Source organism: Excalfactoria chinensis, chromosome Z, assembly GCF_039878825.1.
Source record: "Excalfactoria chinensis isolate bCotChi1 chromosome Z, bCotChi1.hap2, whole genome shotgun sequence".
Taxonomy (NCBI): Eukaryota; Metazoa; Chordata; class Aves; order Galliformes; family Phasianidae; genus Excalfactoria; species Excalfactoria chinensis.
Window position 1 is genome coordinate 27,672,054 of NC_092857.1, and position 20,388 is coordinate 27,692,441.

Sequence of the window (20,388 nt, forward strand, 5' to 3'; positions counted from 1 at the left end):
CCCCCATAACAACAAAGCACAGTAGCAAAAAGAAGTGGCAGAAGGCTGAGTTGTGGTATGCTTTAATTTATAGAATTCAGTTCTGTGTTGAGTGTTTTTCTACAGTTACAAAATCTGACTTACATGATCCTGATGTGTAATATAAATATGTTTTGGGAAAAAAAAAGAAAAGAGAGAAAAAGAAGAGAGGAGAGGAAGATAATGAAAAAAAAGAAATACATGTGGCATTTTCCTATGAGGTAAAGAGGAGAAACTTAAATAGTGCACAGCAGACAGAAGTATAAAAAAGAATGTGAAATAAACAGCTATTGTTTATTACAATGGCATAAGCAACGTGTGACATGAGTGCAAATATTTCATAAAAATGTAAACATTCATCATTGCAGTCTCTTTATTTTTTCAAATCCTTACCCAAAGATGCGTAAGTCAGCAATAAAAACAGTTTTCACAATGTCTCATCCCAGTCTTAGAGTGAAGGCTGTTAACTTTAAGAAATAATGCCTCTGACCCTTTCTAAATTGCTTGTGCTTACTTCCTGGATTATCAGCATGAATGTGGCACTTACAACTGTGCTTCTTCTGGAGGCTTGAATGCATGAGTTAACTCTCCTTCATTTTCACTATCAGAAAATGACAGAACTGTGAAAGACTGGAGCAAGATTCAACCTACTGAGGATGAAAAAGGCAAGTAATACCTACAAAAATGTAATTGCAAAAAATAAAAAAATAATAAAAAAAAATTGGACCCAGTATGGTTCTCTATGGGTGTAAGTCAGAACTTCAAGAAATAATAACATGCATCTATAGTTTACCTCAGAGTCAAAAAAATTTGTTTTTATCAAGATCTTTATCATGTATAATGCTCTAAAACTGATGGAGAAAGTGATTATATTCATGGCTTCTAGGATTCATTTAAATTAATTCAATGAAACATCCAGTATATAACCTGGGGACACACTGAGAGGAATTTCAGTGATTTCCAATGGGAAGAAAATTAACCTTTGTCAGTGGAAGAAGCTGACACAGCAGTGAGAAGCATCTGTTCATGTGGTCAAAGGCCAGGAGTCCACAGTGCTCTTCACCCACACAGGTCTGCAGAAGAGGCTGGCTGAAGCCAGCACGGGTGGTGCATCCTCTTAAGGCTTGCTCTTGGTGGCATTCGGCCCAGTCCCTGTTGAGAGCAACCAAAGCTCGGGAGCTGCAGAGTGGAGGCTGAGGGATACTTTGTCCTTAATGTTTCACACCATCATGCTTTTCCTTTGTTTTCTTGCCACTGAGAGAGTTCAATGTAAAATGTCAGCCTCAACTTTTGACTATAACCTGAAAATTGAAAATAAGAAGCATTGTGACATTTTAGCTCAGGGACCTTTATTTTCTGGCTAGCAAAAAATAGACCTGGCTGCATTTAAGCTTGTTCTCATCATTGAGAAGCCAGGGGAAAGTGACACAGCCAAAATACCATCTGAGAGCTTTATTTTTTGGCATATTTCTAGGGCTCATTTTACTGTCCTTTGACTCTGAAAGGGGAGAGGCCAGGGTTACCCTTGATTAGTCTTCTTTCTCAGGAAAATGCTGTGCCTGTTCCACCCTGTTCTTGGAAATCCTACATGTTAATATTCTCAGCAGCTGTGAGTGTAAGTTTGGTCCAAAAATAAGTGCTACAGAATAATGCAGAGGTAGCTAACAACCAGAGGAATCATGCCAAGACCTTGTTACAATTCTTTAGCACCACTAAGTCTGCCCCAGCACTGCCTACCGTGTTGAGTCCAGGACAGACTGGCCTAGGGATTATTCTTACACATTTTTATTTTTTAATGTTGACAATATTTTTATTTTTGTGGTGATAAAACACAAACTCTAGATCCATATCTAAGCCCATGTTGCTTTTCTTTCCTTCCTCCTTTGTTCCTTTGTTCCTTTGTTCCTTCCTTAGATTACAGCTTGATACTAGGGCTTTGTAGTATCTGGGTCCACCATAACTTCATCTTTGATACAGCTTCCTTCTTTTTCCCCATGAGATTTCAGCCCCATAATTTCAAAGAGAGTTGAATTTCCACAGCCAAACAGAATACATGGGTCTGGCTTCCTACTGATTCTTCATCCATTCCACATACTACAGCCAGTGAGAGCAGAGGCCATGAAACATCAGGAAATCATTTTCCAATCACCCTCACTCTGCTGTAGTTTCATCTCCCATTTCCTGTAATGTTTGGCAATGTCAGAAGGAAAAAAACATCCTTTTAAAACATACTATTATACTTCTATGCACCCTGAATATTATTTACAGTTTAACAGCTGATTCAAGAAGCACCTTAAGATGTTTTGAGTTTCGCCCCCCGCCCCCTCCCCCCACCATATTTCCTTCATTTCAGTTCTTGATATAGAAAAGTAAATGCAAACAACAATGTGGCTGTTGAATTTCTACATAGTCTTTAATTGTACTTGAGGACTCATCATCTAATGTACTGATTTTTAAGGATTCTTAAGGGTTGCTAATGACCATTAAGGCTGACCAAAAAATTAGAGAGCAGGAAGGATATTTTGAATCAGGAAAGAAAAGAACTGGCAGAGTTCCATGCACCATATGTTCGGCTCTGTCTATGTTGCCTTAGTTTTCTGAATACAGAAAGGTAAAAAATGCAACAGGGAACAGAAGGATTATTAAGGCAGTTAAGAGCTAGGAAGGGACAGTATGTCCAGATTCTAAGGGTTCACTCTGTTTCTGTAGTGAAATGATATGAGACAAAGTTTAACCAATAGTTTATAAAATCTTCTGCTTAGATGCATTCCTACTTGTAGCACTCTTTTGGGTATATTGTTACACAAAAGTATTTGATGAATATTTCTGGCAAATTCTAAAAGCAGCAGATGCACTATGAAGAGCTCTCTGTGTAAGTGATCATTCAGAATACAGAGAAATTGAGCACATAAGTCACAAGATACTGATTTTGTCCTTTGAAACAGGGTAATAGCATTTCTAATGTGATGGCAATTTAGTTCTCTAAATACATGTGCTTATAACTATACAACTCACTTCCTGCAAATAGTAGTAATAAATGAGCATTTGAATAGCTAAAGCAAATGAGGACAGACTGAGCCAGCCAATTTAAATAAATAAATAAATAAAAATAAAGCAAAGAAAAACATGAAAAATTTTGATAAATATGCTTACATTATTGTTGTACTATCCATAAAAAACACATTTTTAAAAAAAATTGTTTGTTAATAAAATTGACCTCTTAAAATAAATAAGCATCTTTCCAGATATCTCTATCTTAGAGCCCTTAGGTTTTCAAACATATTGATAGGTGTTTTCTGTAGATACACAGCAATATTGTTTAAAGCACTGTTTTCTGGAAGGGCCAGATCATACCCATAGGGAAAACAGAGTGTCACCTGGCTGGCTGATTTTGAGAACACTTTGCTGCAGCTGCATGTGGTGATGGTTCCAAACCCATTCTGCCTGTGTTCTCTGGCAAGGAGTTCAGACAATTTACATTACTGTAGAAGAATAGGTAGCTCCCACTTTAAGAGAGATCAGGAATTTTCATAGGTTTTTAATTGTATTTAAAAATTTGAATACTCTCAATGTAATGATAGACATTCATTAATTTAAATTTAATTGTTAAAATGTAAGGGAAGATTTTAAAGATCAAACAAATATTTACACAGTTGTATGCTATTGTGTTTCTTTAATATTAAGAAGATTGGAATGTACATTAAAATAATTAATTTAGGAGTACAATTACCAGACGGTTACTAAAAAAACATAAGTTCTGACAAAGTAACTTCTTTATTTGTTTTGGTGAAAGGATACTGGTTTCTTTATGCAAAGTTTCTTTTAAGTCCTGTTTTAATTCTTCAGTTCTTTGAATGACTAAGAAAATCACTTATGTACAATTTCTGTTTTAACTGATGTTAACCAATAATTGTATTATTTATATAAATTTGTTCTCTTATCAGCTGAGTTAGGAGTAGTTTGTAGAAAAAAAATGCCCAAACAGGAAAACTGTATCAGAAAAGTAAATCTCAGTTGGTGTCTCAGTTAACTATAGGAAAGACAATTTTCTGATTGAAGATCCTATACAACATATTGTAATGTAAACAGTAATAATCAGAAATAACAGTAAGAAAATAATCAACTGCATCCTTTGGTCAATTTTGAATGAACAATAATGTTAATCTCTGTCTCAGTCATGGTCAAGAAGATCCCAGGTAGGTTAACAGTTTTTACTGAAAAATCATAGTGATCTTGGACTCTTATTTGTTTATATGTCTTTCTGTCTCTAAAACATTTTCACTTCAAGTGATTTCAGATACTGAAGTTGGCTTTAAGATAAGAAGTGATAAGAAGCTCTCCAGTTAGTGAATGCAGTCTGCTGCATTCTGCAGGCTTCTGACACTGGAGACCTAGCTGTGAATCTTCTCAGAGACCAGCTGAAATTGTTTCCCCAGAACAGTGCTCCAGAGGCAGGCCCATTTGGATTCACTCAAAACAGTTTTCATTTCATTAAGTTCTAGTCTTGACACTCTTGCAAAGAGGTCACAAAAAAAAAAAAAAAAAAAAAAAAAGCTACATACAGCTCCCTCTCTCTTCAATAATTTCATCATTTCTTTGATTTACAGTAGCTGAATCTTTATGAGCCACAGAAGGATCATGGTAATACAGTCCTCTTTCCTGTAAAATTAAAGCAATCGCATAAGAAGATAACACATATTTCTGAGTAAAATAGCAAAAAGACACACTCCGCTGCAATTCCATTGAAAGAGGGAATCTTTGAACATTAACTAAGTCAGTATAAATAAATAAATGCCAGCAATTCTTTTATTAATTTTACAACCCAAGAGCAGGAATATTATTTTTTTATCCTTCTCTTAACTGTGACTTACTGTAACAACAACAGAGTATATCTGACTTGTCACTAAGATGCTCCAGGTAACTGGTTGCATAAGGAACTAGGTTAGATGGTAAATTATTGTAAAAATGCTTGATGTTAGCCTTAAAACTGAAAATGAGAGTTCTTTCTTTAGTATTTAAATGATGTATAATGTTATTGAGCAAACAGTACCTCATTCAGAATCACACTATCATTACAGTATTTTTTCACATCCATTATCCACTGCACCTTTTCCTTTGGTATTCCTGGCTGTCAAAAGTCTTCTTTTTTCTATGTACCCTTTGTTTTATTTGGTCACACACATAATAGTGGACTAATTTCTTATAAATTTATCTTCTGTGAGGGAAAGAATATTTACATGTCTTGCTTCTTATATAGAAATCATCTGGTCTGAGTCCCTTTGACTTCAATCAACATTGTGTACTAAAAGGTAATTACTTTAACATAAAGAGGGTTCTTGTAATAGTTGCATTTGTATCATTTTTTCTAAAGTCTGGCCTATTAAACATGCACAAATTACAAAAGGCTTAATGAACCAAGGGAGAGGCTGATATACCACAGTGGTAACTACACCTTTCATCTGTGGTGTGGTAACTACATCTTTCATCTGTGGCGTCTTGTCTCGCTCCAATTTGCAGGAGAGAGGCAAGGTTCTTTGATATGTGTATATACCCGGCGTGAGATTAAGAAGCAACGGTTCAAATGTTGGTCCAACCAGTTTATTAAAGTCCTAGCCGTTTTAGGGAGATGGGGAAGGGAAGGTGGGCGATAGGAAAAGTAGGAAAAAATAAGCAAGGAGTCTGTAGAGAGCAAGAGAGATAGTCACCACCGTGGGTCCAGCGAGGTACACATTAGGTCCGTTGATTTCAGGAACTCGTCTGATCACCGCGGGGGATGGGAGAAAGTCAGGAAGCACTGCAGCAAGCCGGCCTTCCGAAGAGGTTTTCCCCTCAGGGAATTCTCCGTCAAAGGTGTTTTTGGGAGTTCATCTCCAGAGTTCGTCTCCAGAGATCGTCTCCAAAGTCCGTCTCTCAAAATCCCCAGTTTAGCGAGGGCCTTTTATCCCCCATTTCGGTGGGGTTGTTTTTCTTCTTTGAAGTTTGAGGATATCTCGAACAAACACTGAACGTCTAAACAAGCATCTTCTGAAGGCAAACACTCTTTGTAAAATGGTTTAAAACCAGCTTTTGTGACATTCCTGGCCCACAGATAAGCCAGCAGGGGTTGGTGGTGCCTCTGTTTGCCAGACACAAGCATTATCGCCTTCTGCAGTGGTCAGCTCCTTCAAGCAGCACCCCTGAAAAAGACTGCTTGTCCTGTCTCTGCTTATCTTTGCAATCATAAGCAGAGATGGCACAATAGCAACCACCATTCACTCTCCTAGATAGTTAGCAGTCGCCAGTCAGAGTCTTATCATCAGAAAAACCTCACGAAGCAAGCTTTGAGACAACAAAAGAAAACCAGATCTGTCCTTCACACCACCCCGTGGCTCAAAGGTTGCTTGAAACTGATGTGCAAATGACCATTCACGGTGGTGAGGAAAGGGAAAAAAAAAAAAAAAAAAAAAAAAGTAAGCATAAGGGAAAAGAGGGATGGGAGATAATGGGGAATTAAATGTTTACATCATCATCATCACTCAATCAAAACCTTGATTGATAACACACTAAACATAAGGTTACTTGTAAGGTCATAATTACTTTCAGTCAATATATGTACCTTCATACAGGCATGTATTTTAGATCTCTTTAAAATAATAATTACTCACAGCTATTTACAGCTATAGTCACTTATTTCCATTGTTACTTGCTTTACGCTTAGCTCCCTTTTCTATTTAATTAGTAAGTTTTTCTTGTTGACCTGCTCCTACTATTGTTACAAAAATCATCAATGGGCAGTCATTCTTGATGCAGTACAGAGTGAGATGCACCCGTATCTACCAGAAAACAAACATCTTTACACTGCTGTGTGCACAATGCGTTCAGTCCACTGGGGACAAAACTCACCCTGGGATCTTCTGGTTCTGCTCTAGTGCAGCTGCTATTGTTCTTCCCAATTCTTTCACTACAGTCCCTCTTTCAATATAATTTCCAAACTCCATCAATAAATTTGTCCGGGTCCCTTACTTATGTTCCTTTAACGTGTATATTACTGGAAGAAAATGAAGACATTCTTGTTCGGACTAGCAAAAGACCTTCAGTGGTGCAAACAGTTCGGCAGACAAGGAGGGATAAAATTGAAAGATTGTAACTATTCCTGCCAGACAGACCCTCTTGGCATGATCACGGGATGTCTAGCTTGCACACCTGGCATGGGTGTGAGCAGATTTTATAAAGACCATTCGCAAGCCCGCCAAACCTGAGGCGGCTTGGAGTGAGTGGCAAGAGACCATGGGTTCGTGTATGACCAAGGAGCAAGTGGCGAAGACAGAGGAGCAAACGTCAGATAGCCAAATCGTGGAAGAGGAGCAGACGGAGCAGACGACGGGTAGTCAAATCATGGATGAGGAGCAGGCGGAGGATTCTCAAATCATGGAGGAGGAGCAGCGGGAGCAGATCGCAGATTCTCAAATCATGGACAACCCCATAATCTACGCATGGAATCCGCTCTACGAAGTCCCAGCCTGGAACAGATGGAGAAGACGACCTGCGCAGAAGGAGGTGAGCGCCAACATCGAGTTACATCTCACACAGGAATGGTTCCACGGCAAGATGGGACCAGGGTGCAGTGGGCGGCTCATCGCTGAGCGGATGCTGAGGGAGTACTGCACCATGATGGGGGCTCCCGACGGCTCCTTTCTTGTCAGAGAAAGTGGGACATTCATTGGGGACTACGTCCTGTCCATCTGGCGCAATGGAGGGGTGCAGCACTGTCGCATCCATTGGTGGCAGGATGCCAACAGCCACAGGTACTATCTGACCAACAACAGAATATTTGACAGCCTTTACGACCTCATCTCCCATTACCGGGAGACACCGCTGAGGTACAATGAAATGGAGTTGAGACTGACAGTGCCTGTGCCTCGTTCCAAGGACTGGGTACCACGGGACGGCACCCGAGGATCGAGCACAGCTCCAGCGCCATCTTCCTCAGGGCAGGATGGAAGATCCAGCACCATCACGTGTGAAAAGAGAGTCATATTTAATAAGGCACTTGACCAAGTTCATATTATTTAAGTTCATTGTTCACAATAAAAGTTTTTGTTCTGCACTAACCACAGAGTCCGTGTCTAATTACCACAGGTAAACTTTGATCGTATTTGCCTTTCTTAACCTGTATGAGAAACTGCATTCTTATCCCTACCTGGGGTTTCTACTACCCATACCAAATTGATCACTTACTTTGTAATACTGGTCCTAGCAGGGGTAATAATTAACACTAAATTAAGGGCACGTGCACTTCCAATGTTGTGCTTTTGTCCCTATTCAGAAGTAACGATTTGTTTACTTTCTGATCACAAGCGGCAGAGGATGGGGGGGGCGGTGAGGGAGAGCAGCGCAGGGATGCATTCTCTTGCGGCACTTCCACTGCCATTTACCATTAACAATTACATTTCCATATATCGTTTGCATTTATACTTACATATACCATAAACATTTAACAATCACAAAGACAGTGACAATAAACAGTAGTATCAAATAAAACAAATAAATAGGGGTATTTGTGTCAGTTGCTTTCTCCATTCAGGAAGTCCCAGTGTAAGCCAAGATCCAGACAGGAATTCTTTTTGTTTTGTTTTGTTTTCACATCGTTCACCTCTTATCAGTCCTGATATCCCTGTTATACCTTGCCAGTCCTTGCCTTCTTCAGCCTGTGTCTGTCCCAAACTTTCTCACTTTCCAAACTTTCATCATTACATAAACTCACTTTCTCTTTAACCCTTTTTCCTTTATACACTATCCCACTATTTGTACCTTCAGTCACACTTCCACATACCCTCAATAATATAATTACACTTTCTTATACCATCAAAGCAATTTGTCCCATTCCCTTCAGAACCCACAGATCAAACAATACAGTTCTTCAGTTTCCACAAACACCCTTAGTCCAACAACCATGTTTTGTATGGAACTCCTGGACTGATGTGATGCTGAAAAACATCAGTGCAAAGGGCTTTCATTTGAGACCACATCTAACAGGTATTTGATGGGTCCTTGGCCCATTTCCCAATTTGTTAGGAATTTGGAAACACTATGGAGGAATTACATGCAAATCACAATCAGTTTAACCACAACAAACAAAACATAATACTATTGCAACCAAAATATGTAATCAAGAGGTATATTCAGCATTCCAGCAAGATCACATCTTCAATTTTCCTGTCACAAAACACAAATGGTTAAAGTCAGCTATCAGCCATTCTGTGTTCATTAAAGGTCCCACGAGGATCTTCTGTAAAATAAAACAAGACAACTTGCCCTTTTGGGGCTATTGTTAATACAATTAAAAAATGAGGGAACAATCCAGCAAGAGTTGATTTTACATTTCTTTATCGGGGTGTCCTTAGCCTTCCAAGGATATTTGTTAAGGGATTTCATTAAGGTTAGGGAAACTGTCCTCAGGTTAGCTGAGTCAGTTGACACAGGCTGGCCAGGGAGATAAGTGTTTCCCTGGCTTATCAGTAACTGTATTGTGACTCACAGGGGCAACTGGCAGGAGTGGGAGGCCTTGGGACAGAAGGTGTTAAATCGAGGATCTCCTTTTGTTGTGAGCTTTCTAATACATCCACCCCTTCACTGCCTTCCCCCCCCCACCTCCCACTCATCTGGGGGAGGGGGCGAAAGCATCAGCTTTCCTTGAGCTTCCTGAGCTTTTGTTCTGGCCACCAGTTAACTAATTTCTCTAGTCTGACTGTGGGTAATCCATTCATCAAATCTCGTGGAACACCCTTTTGCCAGCCAAGTGTCCAGAGACGATTACGTTTATGACCAATATTTCGCCTACCTGTTCTTACTGGCAATGAGACCCTTCCAGTTTCACTAAGCTTTGGACTAGGTGGCCCAGGGGCAAGGCTGACAGCTGCAAGCCTCACTTCCCTTGGGTCAAATTTACTAGTGTTAGAAATCACCGGCCCATATTTTCTTTCATAGTTAATTAATTCTTGGGCAACCTCCCCCCATGTCCATACTTTATATCCTGACTGCAGATGGTTAGAGGTTACAGTTCCTTCTAATGCTGCCTGGGTTCTTTCTCTCTGAGGCAAAGCTTGTATTTTTCCTTGTAGTTGTATACCTATAGGTTTCAGTGATTCTGGAAGCCCCCTAATTAAAGGAGTCATCCTTTCAGGATCAACAGGCATCATCATAGGTGATTCATGATGTGGCTGCAACCTTCTATCATACATCATTTGCAAACAGGCAGCCTTTTGGACACTTTCCACCAATTGATCAGCTGTTCCAGTAATGGCAAGAGGGTCTCCCCTTTCTAAAGGGTTAAGACCACCTGCCCAATAGGCAGCCCTCTGCGTTAGGGACCAGGGAGCACGGTTGTTACCAGTAGTTAAAAATACTCCTGGACCCCAATAACCTTCAGCTTCCTTTTCAGTTAACATTATTTGGTCTCCACCAGTGAGACTGACTCTCCATACATATTCCGTTTCTGATTCTTTTGGAGAACGGCTAAAATCCTTTTTCAGTTTTGCTAATTCAGTGACAGAGAAGGGAATTTCTTTAACATTCATTTTAGGATCCAGGTCCTCACCATTATCAAATGCATATTCAGTTTTTATCAAAGGACGCAATTGGGTTGGCGAGTCCTCTAATTTGTCAAGCCCTTCCCTCATTCCTTGTAGTTCCTTCCGAGGAAAAGTTTTTTCTTGAGGCAAATTATGGACAACAGCATTGCTAGTATTCTTATACGCTAATAGTTCCTTAAACGCCATTTGCAACAAAACTGAATTATGTTGCTCTCTTTGTAATTGTTCCTCAAGGTTCACTATTTGATTCTGCAGAGTTTTTACCAATTCTTGCATTACTTTAACTGATTCCTGTAATGCCTGTACAGTTTGGGTTTCTGCCGAATGCTTTTCATCTCGGAACTCCACGGCTGCTTTTAAAGCTGCACCGAGTACCGCACAAATAAACGATTTTCCTTTCCCGGCTCGGGTACGAGCCCCATGTTGTAAAACACAAATGCGGTCTGAAACACTCTGCAAGTTATGCCAGTTTTGTCGTGCCCAATCCACCCCTGATAAAGAGGGCCGAGCACCGTGCTTTTCTAAAAGGTCAAATAGCACATTTTCACTTTTCATAGTGGCAATACTTTCACTCATTTCTCAATACCCTAAAAGATCTACACTAAGGGAAGAGAAGGTTCACTTAACTCCTTACCCCTCCCCAGGGAGGCACGCACCAATCAAACAAATGTAAATGCTACAATCATGCCTCCCTTTTGTTTAGAGGAGCACACAAAGACAGCAGGCTAAAACAACACCTTTTGGGTAAAATCGCCCCTTATTTTCCTGCAAGACCACACAGAAAAACTGCAAATTCCGCACCTAGGTTACAAGACACCCTCAATCCTTGCAACTCGGAGAGGTGCGCACAGAAAAAGTTTAAACAACGCAAATTCTCAAATCACTCCTCCCTTACACAAAAGACCAAGAAGCACAATCAACTCTTACAAAGAACATGTAAACACCTAAATCGCTCCTGGCTATCCTGTCAGGCCAGAAAAACTTCAAGCTTCAAGCCACCAAAGTTACCAAACGCTTCAAAATTTCTTAAAGAGGAATAAACTTCTTGGAGAGCAACACACGCTTTACGTCAAAAATTACCTCCTCACTTCCCCAAGAGGTGCACACACAAAACTTTTCAAATTCCAAAACACGTTACAAGTTACTTAAACCACAAAAAATGCAAAATTGTCTTCTCGAGGAGGCACACACGTATAAAACAAAAGCAAATAGTCAAAATTAATTCATACGTCCCTGAGAGGTAAACACAAAAGAAAGTAAAGTTTCAGAATATGGAGCGGTCTTCCTGGAGAGGTGCTCACATCTAAGTTACCAAAACTGTCGCTCCTTGCAACTCCAGGAGGTGCACATAGAAAAGTTTCAGGCTATATCTGGGAGGACAACACTCTCACGGCGGGTATCCTGTCCGTGACGCCAATAATAAATGTCTCGCTCCAATTTGCAGGAGAGAGGCAAGGTTCTTTGATATGTGTATATACCCGGCGTGAGATTAAGAAGCAACGGTTCAAATGTTGGTCCAACCAGTTTATTAAAGTCCTAGCCGTTTTAGGGAGATGGGGAAGGGAAGGTGGGCGATAGGAAAAGTAGGAAAAATAAGCAAGGAGTCTGTAGAGAGCAAGAGAGATAGTCACCACCGTGGGTCCAGCGAGGTACACCGTAGGTTCGTTGATTTCAGGAACTCGTCTGATCACCGCGGGGGATGGGAGAAAGTCAGGGAGCACTGCAGCAAGCCGGCCTTCCGAAGAGGTTTCCCCTCAGGGAATTCTCCGTCAAAGGTGTTTTTGGGACATCGTCTCCAAAGTTCGTCTCCATAGATCGTCTCCAAAGATCGTCTCTAAAAATCGTCTCCCAAAATTCATCTCCCAAGATCCCCAGTTTAGCAAGGGCCTTTTATCCCCCATTTCGGTGGGGTTGTTTTTTCTTCTTCTTTGAAGTTAAAGGATATCCCGAACAAACACTGAATGTCTAAACAAGCATCTTAAAACCAGCTTTTGTGACATTCCTGGCCCACAGATAAGCCAGCAGGGGTTGGTGGTGCCTCTGTTTGCCAGACACAAGCATTATCGCCTTCTGCAGTGGTCAGCTCCTTCAAGCAGCACCCCTGAAAAAGACTGCTTGTCCTGTCTCTGCTTATCTTTGCAATCATAAGCAGAGATGGCACAATAGCAACCACCATTCACTCTCCTAGATAGTTAGCAGTCGCCAGTCAGAGTCTTATCATCAGAAAAACCTCACGAAGCAAGCTTTGAGACAACAAAAGAAAACCAGATCTGTCCTTCACACGTCTACACGTGTGACACAGGTGTATTATATCAGTGGTATGTACTTTTCTAATTCCTGCCTTGCCACTTATAGATTCTGTAAAGTTTTGACACTGTGTGCCCAGGAGGGAAGCACAGCAGCTAGGGTAATAGCTGTCCCTGGGTAAGAAAAGGTTCACAGAAACAAGACTACAGATTTCTTTTCTAGAAAAGGAAGAAGAAAGTAACTCCTACAAGAAATGAATAAAAGCTCACAAATGGTGTACTTTGCACTGAAAATACCAACAAGTCAGTTCAACACACATTCACTATGAACATTACTGGAATCTGTTCAACAGAGGGAGTTATGAATGTAACAGCTTGGTAAAGCTGCATGAGAAGTGTTTTTTCCATCTTGCAGATATTTTGAGGTTGGAAGGAACTATTTCAATTTCTCTTCCTACTCCATATCCTTTCAGTGTTCCATCTGCTTGATTGCAAACATATGTTGATGTGGCTTTGGTCTGTGCATGTCATAGGAGCATAGAATGTTTTGAGTTGGAACAGACCTCAAAGATCATCTAGTTTTAATCTGTCTTCTATGGGTAGGGTTGCCATGCACTAGATCAGGCTGCTTCCTTCTCACTTCACTTAGCCTTGAATGGGACCTGGGCAACCTTATCTAGTGTGTGGCTGTTCTGTTCCACTCTCTGGTTTGTTTTCCCAGTGAGAAGAAAGTGAAAACAAAGCAATTTATTAAATGTATTTTGAGCAAGCTGTTGCACATATGATCTATAATCATACGCATTCTAAGCAAATGATTTATTAGCTTATGACTAATCTGTATTTGGGGGCAGAGAGGAGATAAATTAGGCTAGGTAAGGGTAAATCAAGGTAGGAAAGGTTATATGAGATTTCTCACTGATGTGTCTGTTGGAGGATGGCATCAGAAGCTTGGGGGCTTGAAAACTGAAGGGTCTCAGATAGAATGAGGAGAGCTCCAAACCTGTCCCCCAGTGTTTGGGCTTCATAATGCTTTTACACTTGGTTTGCAAAGATAGGCAAGGAGGGGTGGGGTAAACTGTTACAAGGTAAACAAACTAAGATTTAAGTAGGGGCATGAAAAACACACAGCTTTACAAAAAAACAGAGAAACTTCCATTTGTTCCTTAAGACCTCATCTTCAGCTGCCAAAAACATGAGGGACTGCTAATGTTAATCATCATGTGGTCTTATAGTCTGTATTTTTGCCAAAGGTAGCATTTTCTCATTTCCCTGACAAAATCTGGCCATAGCTCAGGCCCTTGAGTACTAGCCACATGTCATTAGGCATACATGAGGCGAATGGAGTGACAGAGGCTCATCTATGGACTTCCCTGACTTGCATAGCTAGGAGCAGTTCTTGTTTTGACCAGATGATGGCTACCGGACCTTTGGCCTGTCCTGTTCTCCAGTCGTGAATGACCTCTTCCCTTCTTCAGCAGGATATGCTTGGGCCATAATCCACAGTAGCATCTAGTAGTCACATTTTTTCTTTTTCCTATGTACCAAAACAGGGAAAATCTGCCACGAATTCCCAGCATAATAGGAATTAAATACATGAAATATTAATGTGAAAATAAACTCTGAAGTCACAAATCTCATTGAATGACCTTCTCACATCAGTTTCAGCTGATGTCTTTGTCATCCAAATTATTATAATTAAGAGTGCACCCATTAAAACTTTTTCATTTGTTAGATGGATGATGCTATTTTATTCTGTGGCCAAATAATGTCCCCATTATGAATTTCAAGTCTGATGCCAACAAAATATCTGCATCTCTTCTTAAACATTGCTTGAAAAACCACAGAAGGAAGGTTATTGAGAGACAGATTGGGAAGAAAGCCATGTGAATTTAACCATTAACTTGCCATGTTGTTGGATTTTTCTTTCAACATCTGATGTTTTCCATGTAATGAGAATCTGCAAATACAGTGGAGGTAAAATATGGAAAAATAATTTCGGAGCAAGCCAAGCAAGCTGACCCTGTTTGTGAGTAGAAACATCAGATAAATTCATATCCAAACGAAGGCTGGAATTGTCTGAAAAGCAAAAAGAACCAAAGCAGATGTGTCCGCACCTGCTTTTCCCAAAACAATGTCTTCAAGTAACTTAATTAAACACTGGCATTCTTAGTAAAGTCAATGCTTTGGACTGTAGCCAATTTTCCAGTTCCAAGTACGGAATCCTGTTTGCTGACCAAATACTGGTTGTTTATTTTCACTTACAGATCCTTCAGATCTTGCTACATCTGTTTTGTGTTTGTTTGTTTGTTTGTTTTAACTTGATTTTCTCTTACCTCCTTTTTTCCTTGTAAATTTCAGAACATATATGACACTGTAGCTATTCTGAATATCTTGTGGAAATTCAGCAATTGCTTTGTAACAAGTTTCCATTTCTAAGATCTACCTCAATACTGAAAATTACTCATCATGTGACCAGCAGGGAGAGGGAGATGATTAACCCTCTCTAATCTGCCCTCATGGGGCCCCATCAGGAGTACTGCATCCAGGTCTGGGGATCCCAAAGCAAGAAAGACAGGCAGCTGTGAGAAAGGGTCTGGAGGAGGGCCACAAAGATGGTCAGAGGGCTGAAACACCTCTCCTATGAAAGACAGTCTGAGGGAGCTGGTCTTGTTCAGCCTGGAGAAGAGGAGGCTGCAGGATGACCTCATTGCAGCCTTCCAGTACCTAAGGGGAGCCTACAAACAGGAGGAGAGTGTCATGGTTTTGCAATTTTGTAATTTTGCTATCAGTATTCCACATCACAACATCATGTTAAGCATAGATAATTTTAACGAAAGTGCTGCTCACAGAAGAAGACCGCATGTCCCAGAGAGCATCACGGTCAGTCACATGACAAGGACTCTATATAATCTTACTTCAGTGCTGGACTCTCTCTCCTGGATCCTGCCAGCCAGGTCAGAGCTGTGTGGGAGCGTTCCAGCTGTTTCATCTAGAGTTACAGTAGGCCTCTCGGTTTCGGGACTCACTCTTTCCTATTTTAATTGATTCATTAGCCTTAATTCCAATTATATTGTGTTATATTGTGTTATTCTGTATTCCGATATAGTATTTAGTAAATAAGTGTGCCTCCTTAGATCGTTGCCGCTGTTTTCTTTTTTTTTCCTTTTGGGCTAGCGGCTCATTCCAGACCGACTGCCCCCTGTCACAGGCACAGGTAGATTTTAGGTTAACCAGTGACGGAGAGTCAATTCTTTGAAAGAGTTGGTCAAGGAAAAATGGTTTTAAGTTGAGGGAGGGAAGATTTAGGTTGGATAGCAGGGGGAAGTTCTTTACCATGAGAGTGGTGAGGCACTGGAACAGGCTGCCCAGAGAGGCTGTAGATGCCTCGTCTATGGAGGTATTCAAGGTCAGGTTGAATGGGACCCTGGGCAGCCTGGTCTAGTACCAGATCTGGAGGTTGGTGGCCCTGCCCATGGCGAGGGGGTTGCAGCGGTTGGTGGCCCTGCCCATGGTGAGGAGGTTGCAGCCTGATGATCCTTGGGATCCCTTCCAACCAAAGCCATTTTATGATCCTATGATTCTATGATTCTGTGATACTGCAGAGATTGGCTGAAAATGGGAGTAGATTAAAACTGCATGATTCTTCATTTCATCTTTTAATATTGAACCTTGCAAGTCCTCTATAGGTAACATCAAATTTTTAATAAGGTCATGGGAAAAGGTTAAGAAATCAAATTGGAATGTAACAATATTTCAAGTACAGTAGCACATCAATTAGAAATGAAGCAGCAATCAATATCTACTCTTGGGATGCACAAGTGGAGGAATTTTCAAGAGACTGTACATAAATGAAGATATATATGACTTAAGACAAATGGAAATGATTTTGTCCATTGTCATCTGAAAATGATGGTCCAATTCATAACAAAATTTTCTGTTTCAGTGTGGGTTTCTCATAACAATGTTCATGTTTCTGAGTTTTTCTCTTCTCTAGATTCATACTAAATGCTTGTTTTCTTCAATAATATCTAGAAAAATGCAAACGTGCAAGTGCACAGATGCAGAAAAACTGTTTAAAATCATTTTTAAATGAAAGCAAAGGAAAATATGTCCAAGATAAACATTTCAACTACAAACTGAGATTAACTGTTACTGAGATATTAAAAAAAAACAACAAAAAACACAGTACCCAACATTGCTCTGTTATTAATTTTTTAATCTCTGCCTCAGCTTAAGCTATCAGTTTTCTCTTATAGTATGGCATTTATGATTATAACATAGTGCTTATTATTACAAATTAGCATAGCTATAGTACCTCACATTTGTTAATATCTCCTCCACAAAGAGGAGAGATATTAACAAAACAACTGAGACTCCTGTCTGAATTAAACTGAACAAATTCTGACAGTTGAAAGAAGTCTATGGAACTGTTTGTTCAGAAGGAGAATTTCTGAGATCACAGGCTTGAGGATATTTGCTCAGTGATTTTGGCTTGCCATTGAGCTACAGAAGTAAGTGGAATTTTTGGGTCCACTTGTATGTATTTTTAAATTATTATTATTATTTATGAAAAGACTTTTGAGGAAAAAAAGAGATGATTCATGAATTTGATGGAAGGAACAAGCTCTGAGACATTCGTACCAGTGTCCTGGAAGTGAAGGTTTGAGCTCTTGTTAAGTTTGACCTGAAGTTCTCAAGTCCAGACTCATTTGAGGTTTTGTCCATAATTAATAGTGGCTAATTCAGTCCTAATGAATTACTGCTAAGTTATATATATAAAAAAAAAACAACAACAAAACAACAACAACAAAACTCCACAAAAATCAGAATTTCACCAACTAACAAGCAATCAACAACCAAATAAACAATTAGCAAAACATCAAGAAATAATTATATTTAAGAGAAATCATGAGTTTGAGAAGAAAATCATTTAATAGAGTTCTTGTGATAGCAAGACACTGCATGTAAAACATCCTTGGCAAACATATTTCTCCATAACAACAGGATCCACATTAATCTGAGAGTCTAAAGGCATCATGCTCTTATATCAGATGGCTGTGTGATCAATATAGTAGCAATTGCTCTGAAAATGTTTACTGCATTTTATGAAGTTTTCAGATATCTGTAAAAAGTAAAATTATAGTACTCTGAATCTTGTCTATTGCTGTCTCATGATTACAGAATATTTTCATTACGCTCATGCAGTTAAATTTAACGTTTTTTTATGTTATACATTTTATTTGTTTCATTCAATTAATAGCACTTTGCAAGACTTTGTAAGCAAGAAAATGGGCTGAGGTTACATTTCTCCTATTGCAAAACTGAATATCTGAACATGAAAGCATACTTCCATATTATGCTTCTCAGAAAATAAACATTCTGCATCCCATAATCGCCTTTCCAGTTTGTCATTTCTCTTTTACCTGGGAAATTTTTCTCTCCTCCTTTGAATCAAAACCTCAAAATAACCCCAGATGATCTATAAGGAAGTATTTCCTCAAAAGATTTGCTGAAGTAAATGCAGCATAAATGTGCATGGTTTCAATTTCCAGAGCAACTCTGACATTTTTACTCAATTTCCTTTTAGTTCTGCATCACTCACAACTCACTTCCTTCTGGATTCCTTCTCAGCAGCCATGGATGGGGTTAAAATAACAGTGAAATGGAAGAGAGCTCAACCAGCTCATTCTGTGTAATAAGATCCATTCCACTGTGGTCCTAATTTCATCAACTAATACAAGTCAACATTGAATGTTAATGAGGAAAGGTTTCCAATTAGATACAGTCTGACACTGACCCAGCTTTTCAGTCACCTTCAATTGTCAGCGATAAAAAGGACGGTTCAATATGATATGGATCATTCACTCCAAATCTCCACAACTCATTTATGACAAACACAACTAACAGAGCATAGGGAACTGCTGAATTGTTTTTCATTATGCTGGCACATTGGCTTTAGACTACAGTGGTAATGATCTTTAGTGGTTTTCCATACAGAGTGCCACTAATGAGCAAGCCAGGATGGGGTGATGAGGTGATGGTGACCCACATTTTCAAGTGATAATACTAGCAACATGATGGTGCTTGAAATTCCCTATTATTTCTGGAAAGTAATTCACTACCAGAGAGTAGAGAGTTAGGAGGCTAAGCTATTAGATAAAATGAGTACAGAAAGTGAATAGCTCACTAAAACTGAAAGCTTTTGTGAAATATACTAGCCTTGTCTTTACTAGTCACTGTAAAATATGTGTCTGCCCATTTTTCTATATGCTGTTATTCAGAGTGGTGTTGGCATATGCTAAGAGGTCTAGGGATGTGTTAAAATACTGCAGAAGCTCATTTTCCAGTGCAGTATTCCTCCACTTTCAAGTTCAGAGCATATATAGGTAATAGAGACTGGAAAAAAGTGGGTGCTAAATTCTTTTCTGACGCAGGGACAAACAGTCAGGGCTTTCTATAACAAAAGCTAAATGAGAATGGCTTCAAGACTATTCTAAAGCCACTATTTTATAGTGACCACTTGCAATGTGTTACAATCTGTAAGAATGGTAACACAGTAAATTCTGGCACTGCTATAATTACTACAATATAAGTACAAGGAAATGTAATAACAAGATGCAAAAGCTATCTTGAGACTATAAAATATGGGAGCTGTAGCTAACATTTTATTCCTTGAGACTGAGCAAAACTTCTACAAATTATTGTGGCTGTTCCTTTCAAGATCTCTCAAAACCATCTTTCTTTCATAATAGAATGAATCCTTCTTTATCATTTCAAAACTACAAAGATTGGGGATTTTAAGATCCATTCAGAATGTGAAATTTGATTTGATTTCTGCCCATGTAAACTGTTTGCTGGAAAATGTGTTCCAAGGATCAGAATACTTGGGGAAGAAAGTAAGATTAGGACAGCAAAAGAAAATGCATTGAGATATCCTATTTGGAGAAACAAGATGTCGTGGGTTAGCCTAAAGTCTACCTGCACCCATGACAGGGGGGCAGTCGGCCCGCAGGCCGCTGGCCCAGAAGGAAAAGAAATTCAGGGAAAATGAAATAAATACAGCGGCAGCGATCTAAGGAGGCACACTTATTTACTAAATACTATATCGAAATACAGAATAGCACAATATAATACAATATAATTGGAATTAAGGCTAACGAATCAAGTAAAATAAGAGAGAGTGAGTCCCGAAACCGAAAGGCCTACTGTAACTCTAGGCGAAACGGCTGGAACGCTCCCACACGGCTCTCCCCCTGGCTGGCAGGATCCAAGAGAGCGAGTCCAGCACTGAAGTGAGATTATATAGTCCTGGTCATATGACTGACCGTGGTGCTCCCTGGGACATGTAGTCTTCTTTCTGTGAGCAGCAGATTCGTCAAAATTATCTGTGCTTAACATGATGTTATGATGTGGAATACTGATAGCAAAATTACAACATTGCAAAACCATGACATTCCACCCCTTATTCTACATCATTACATTATGCTTATTATACACACACACACATATATATAGTCGTGAGCAATCAGCAACCTTATTTTCTTAACAATTTA

General features: G+C 39.6%; 1 protein-coding gene across 1 annotated transcript; it reads right to left on the minus strand.

Annotated features, from left to right (window-relative positions):
- Window positions 1-9,680: 9,680 nt before the first annotated feature.
- LOC140264541 (uncharacterized) lies at window positions 9,681-11,165 on the minus strand. Its single transcript, XM_072360394.1, has one exon. The coding sequence runs from the start codon at window positions 11,163-11,165 to the stop codon at window positions 9,681-9,683; it is 1,485 nt and encodes a 494-aa protein (XP_072216495.1).
- Between the last annotated feature and the right edge of the window lie 9,223 nt (window positions 11,166-20,388).

What these genes read in the sequence shown, in the direction of transcription:
- LOC140264541 (XM_072360394.1), bottom strand. Translation starts at nt 11,165, where the DNA reads ATGAGTGAAAGTATTGCCACTATGAAAAGTGAAAATGTGCTATTTGAC.